General features: G+C 36.0%; 1 protein-coding gene and 1 long non-coding RNA gene across 2 annotated transcripts; both read left to right on the forward strand.

The window, feature by feature from the left end:
- The first annotated feature begins 752 nt into the window (after positions 1–752).
- LOC132485218 (uncharacterized) lies at positions 753–3,912 on the forward strand. The gene is made up of 3 exons (XR_009531398.1): positions 753–838; positions 3,134–3,198; positions 3,729–3,912. It is a non-coding gene; the product is annotated as an uncharacterized LOC132485218 (long non-coding RNA).
- A 203-nt stretch (positions 3,913–4,115) lies between these two features.
- On the forward strand, positions 4,116–4,804 carry GAPT (GRB2 binding adaptor protein, transmembrane). The gene has a single exon (XM_060091708.1). The coding sequence runs from the start codon at positions 4,116–4,118 to the stop codon at positions 4,578–4,580; it is 465 nt and encodes a 154-aa protein (XP_059947691.1). The 3' UTR covers positions 4,581–4,804.
- The last annotated feature ends 358 nt before the right edge of the window (positions 4,805–5,162 follow it).

Genomic DNA, 5,162 nt, shown 5'->3' on the forward strand with positions numbered 1-5,162 from the left:
CACAACAGTGAGAGGCTCGCGTACCGCAAAGGAAAAAAAAAAGTTATAAAAATTAAAAGGTAAAATGCACACTCTTTTAGGTATTGTAGTGGGTTGAATGGTGGACCCCCAGCCCCCAAAAGAGCCATCCAAATCCTAATTCCTGGAAGCTGTGAACAGGACCTTATTTGGAAGTAGGGTCTTTGCAGGTGTAATTAAATGAAGGGTCTGAGAAAAGATCATCCTGGATTATCTGGGTGGTCCTACATCCAATGACAGTGACCTTATAAGAGATACATAGAGGAAAAGACAAGAAGAGAAGCCATGAGGCAATGGAGCAGAGGTGGGGGTGATGTGTCTATAAGATGAGGAACACCGGGGATCAGCAGGAAGCACCAGAAGCTGGGAGAGAGGCCTGGATGGATTCTCCCCTGGGGTGTCCAGAAGTACCACCCCTGCCCACCCCTTGATTTTGGACTTCTGGCCTCCATAATGTGAGATAATTAATTTCTGATGTTTAGAAAAAACAAAAATAAAGTGGAGACTGCAAATATTGCTCAAATAAAAGAACCACCTAGGCTTTATGCATCATTTTCTGATATAGTTGGAGAATTATTACTGGGTAAAGATGAAGGGCTGGACTTCCTTACTCAAAAACTCGCAATTTATCTTAATTCTTGTGCATCTGATAAGAACTTCCTCTAGAGCCAGGAAACTTTGCAAGTATGAAATGATCTGAAAGGAGGGAGTAAAGAAGGAAGTAACTGACCTATGTGAAAAAGAGGAACAAGTTCTAAACAAAAGTGGGTTTAAAACATAACCAAAAGGACAGAAGAGAGCTCGGCATACCAATCTCAAGGTAAGTAAGAACCTGCTTTAAGGTGTTTGTGTGAAAGGAAAACTATAATAAACTAGTTCATTTTAAATAATCAATGGCTTTTTATCTTATCAAACACAGTTTGTAGAATTAGGTGGCCATACGTTGAAAAACCACTTTACAAATTGAGAGTGAGGTTGATGTTTCTTTACTAGTATAAAGCCTCACAAGGATAAGAGTATGCTCTGTTGTTGCCTTGGTTTCAAACAGAAGGGCAGTGTCTGACTTAAAATTTCAGAAGTTTGTCAACAACTTGTGATTTTAAGACAAATAATTGTTAGGTAATCTGTTGGAATTGTCTTCCAAAACAGAAGCAGTCTTCCTTCAAATTGGGCAAAGTGAAACCTATAAGTTATATTTGAAGGACTCTTGTTTAACATAGGTATCCCATTCTAGTAGGTCTTTATTCATGTCTTGCAGGGTTTTTCCTATTAAGTTATTTTGAAGAAAGAGGACGGATGCATTTATTTTCCTGTAAAATGTCTCCTTGTCTTTATCTCAGAGAATACTACTTTGACAAACAGCTTTAATATTGGGAATGTACTGGAATGTCTACATAGAAGAACATAGATGGTTAAAAATAAATTCTCCTCTCGAAAATCCAGAGAGCAATTTCTTACCTTATCCTCAGAGGACAATAGTTAGCCTTCTTCACTGCTTTTGCAATCCTGGCAGCTTTTTAAAAGCTGATTAATTTCAATCAATATGTGAAATTTAGTTCAGATATGCTGGCAAATATTTACTTAAATGAGTAATCATTTATACCATGAAATATCTTACATATGGTCAGTTCTCAGCTGCTGCAAAAAAGGAAGTGGACTCTGAATTGTTAAAGTCACTTGCCAAACCTTTGCCTTTGAACACAAGCACTGTGTCTGGCCTTTTAAAGGACGGAGCCTACAAAAGTTCCAAAGAGAGTAAAAGTTGTTGCAGGCTGGGGTGTCTGTCCCTATAGTTTTATGAAATAAATGTTACGAGTTAACTGCATCTCCTATTTAATTTCATATTTTATGTGAAAGGCCAATTGAAAATTTGCATATTGATGTATTCTAACCTTGAACAAATTTAGAAAAGTTCACTGTTGTACATGAGTTCCTACTGAGAGCAGGGCACAATTTCATGGGGTTTCTTTTTTCCTGTTCATCGTGACTCTTTTTATCCTAATGCAGGTTGCTCCCTTCATTAACACATATTTAACAAGCTAGCTATTCTGTGTCTAGTACTGCTGCTGGTAATATAAAGATGAAAAAGATATGATTCTGAACACTCAAGAACCTCAGAGCTAATCATCTATAAAAATTTAGTGATGGATGTGCTTGATAGACATTCATAGAAATGTGGGTAGGAATAAGATTTGGGGGAAATTTTTACTTGAATCCAGGTTTAATCACTTCTTAGTCATTAAAGAAGTTAACTTTTTTAATCCTCTCTTTTCTCACATATAAAATGGGCATAACAGTAGTATCTATTTAACATGACAGCTGTGCATGGTAGGATTAAATGAGATAATCCGTGTAAAAGTGTTTAGAAGCTGACCCCAAATAACTAAATATTATTGATGATGACATTCAGTGGATGATGATAATCATCTCATAAGCACTATGAAATTGGATGACTATAGTTAACAATACTGTATTATTTACTTGAAAGTTGCTAAGAGAGTAGATCGTAAAGTTCTCATTACAAGAAAAAAAATTGTAACTGAGCTGAAGCATATTAACTAAATTTAGTGTTTTGATCAATTCACAATACACACATATATCAAATCATCATGTTGTACATCGTAAACTGATACAGTGAAATATATCAATTATATCTCAATAAAACTGGAAGTAAACAACAACAATAATGAAAACAATATTGGATATAAGTATTTCTGTGACTAGGCTAAAAACATACAATAATAATATTTTGTTGATAAAATCATAATAGAACATTCAGCCGAGTTGAACACTTCCATTTTTCTCTCCTCTTTGCCATTTTAAAGCATCAACAGGTAGCACTCTAAAATTATCTTAATTAAATGAAAGTTATTTGTTGGAAGTTGTGAGAAGACTAGTGATAGGAAGTCTTTCAAATTTTGTTTTAAATATTTTTAGGTATTTTGTGTTACATCAAAGAGCTCTTTTCTTTTTTTAAGTATACACTGTACCTTTTAGAAGACATGTCTTGAGTTTTAAACTGTGAACTTAAACAATTAGATGCTTAGATTTGGAGTCTTATGTTTATTTAATCATTCATTCAATCAATATTGACTGAGTGTCTTTTTTGTGCTAGGTGTTATGCTTTTCTCTAGGAGTATTCAGAGGAAAAGACCTGACCCCTGTCCACCATTTAACCAGGTAGGAAGACGCACAATTTCCTGTAATTTAGATTGCCATGCTATAATAGAGAACTGACTCATTAATATGGGGATACAGAGGAATGTGTGATTAAGGAAAAAACATGGTCCCAGATCACTACAAAGAGGGACAGGCAAGGTTTCACAGAGGAGGTGATAGGTAATGGAAATGATTGCACATCTTATGCACATCTCTTATCTCTTTGCTCCTATTGTGTTTGAAGCATTATTTTTCTCTTGAAAATTATTAGCCTTATGGTCAAAAACCACATTGAAATCTAAGTGATCAAACCACTCAGGCTTCAGCAGAGACAGGTTCTTTTAACTCTCCCCCCACCACACACACACACACAACAGCTAGTACTGTATTTTATATTAAAACAAAAACTCACTAAATGCAACAGCTAGTACTGTATTCTATCCCGAAGGAAGAGCTCACTAAATGCTGGTGCTTAATGTAGTGGTAGAAATTGGCAGAATTTTTATTACGCTATGTAATAAATATGCAATTAAAATGTTTCTAATTTACAGCAGGCACGTGGATTGCAGATCGTTCAACCTTCCCTTCCTTGAGTTTTCTACTCTGCTATTAGTTTCCACTCATTGGTGCTTCATTTTGTGATTCATTGATAAAAAAGGAAGTGGAGTTGAATGAAATCCCCCCGACACGGTGCAATTATACAACAACAATTGTATAATCATCAGCTACAACAAGAGCCAGCTTCCAAAATCAAGTTTACTCATCTCTCCTCTATGTACACCAGAATTTTGCCATGATGTTCTTTCATATCTGAAACAGAAATGCCTAAAAGAGCTTCCGAAATTACTTTCAAACCATATCCTACAAAGAATTACAGTGGACTGTACCTGTGAATTCATTAAGGGCTACACCATACTGTGAAACAATACTGTGCAGAAATGCTGAAAAGCTGGGGAAATACTTCAGTGGCCATTTCCATAGGAATTTCCCTTCTTTTACTGTTGGTGATCTGTGGAATTGGGTGTGTTAGGCACTGGAAACAACATAATACAGTGCACTTTACCTTACCAAAGTTTTTGCAAAGGAGAAAAGACTATACTAAAAGAGTCTCCTTGAGCTCCCAGGTTATCGGCCCAGGGCATAAAATCTCAGTTCAAACTGAAGACCACAGCTCTCCTGGGAAGGACACTAACATATATGACAACTATGAAAATGTGGAAGCGTGTCCTCCCCAAGCTAAAGAAGAAACAGATGAGGGAATATATGAGAACACTTGCCAGACCAATTTCAAGGAACATATCTATGGAAATGAGACATCATGTGACTATTATGACTTCCAGAAGCCTACTACTTCTGAAGAACCTCAAGATGAAAACATATACATTCTTCCGGATTCATATTAACTTTTCAAAATGTGGGTTTAGTTATTGAAGGATAAATATTTGCTGGAACTTTTACTGTACTGATAACATTATTAATCAAGTTCTTCTGTTGAAACTTAATGATCTCTGTTTTATCTCCACCCTTCTGAATCCTCTCTGCATGTATCACTGTGGATTAATTCTAGATATCCTCTCCACCCTCCTTGTCCTGGATTAATTCTGCATTATGTTTTATTGATTCTTCCTTCTGAACATTACTTGTTATATTTTTCTTCTTTTTCTATCTCCACCATCTTTTCTGGCTCAGTCTGCTAACTAGTCTTTCTGGCTCTAGTTTCTACATAATCAGTGATGCTGCATCACTCCCCATGATGTTGCCAGATTCATCTGTAGAAAATATTCCCAACGGCTACATCATTCCTTTGCATATAACCTTTCAATGTTGCCTCTTTGTAAAAGACATACTACTCATAATTCTAACTCCAGAATTCATGATTTTACACAGTTGGTTCAAATTCACTTTTCCAGTGACTTCTACTAATCTCTCACTTCGTTTTCATCAGAATCATCTGAAAACCTGCCGAACTCATCCCTCCTCCACAG

The sequence above is a fragment of the Mesoplodon densirostris genome, chromosome 3, assembly GCF_025265405.1.
Source record: "Mesoplodon densirostris isolate mMesDen1 chromosome 3, mMesDen1 primary haplotype, whole genome shotgun sequence".
In the NCBI taxonomy this organism is placed as follows: domain Eukaryota; kingdom Metazoa; phylum Chordata; class Mammalia; order Artiodactyla; family Ziphiidae; genus Mesoplodon; species Mesoplodon densirostris.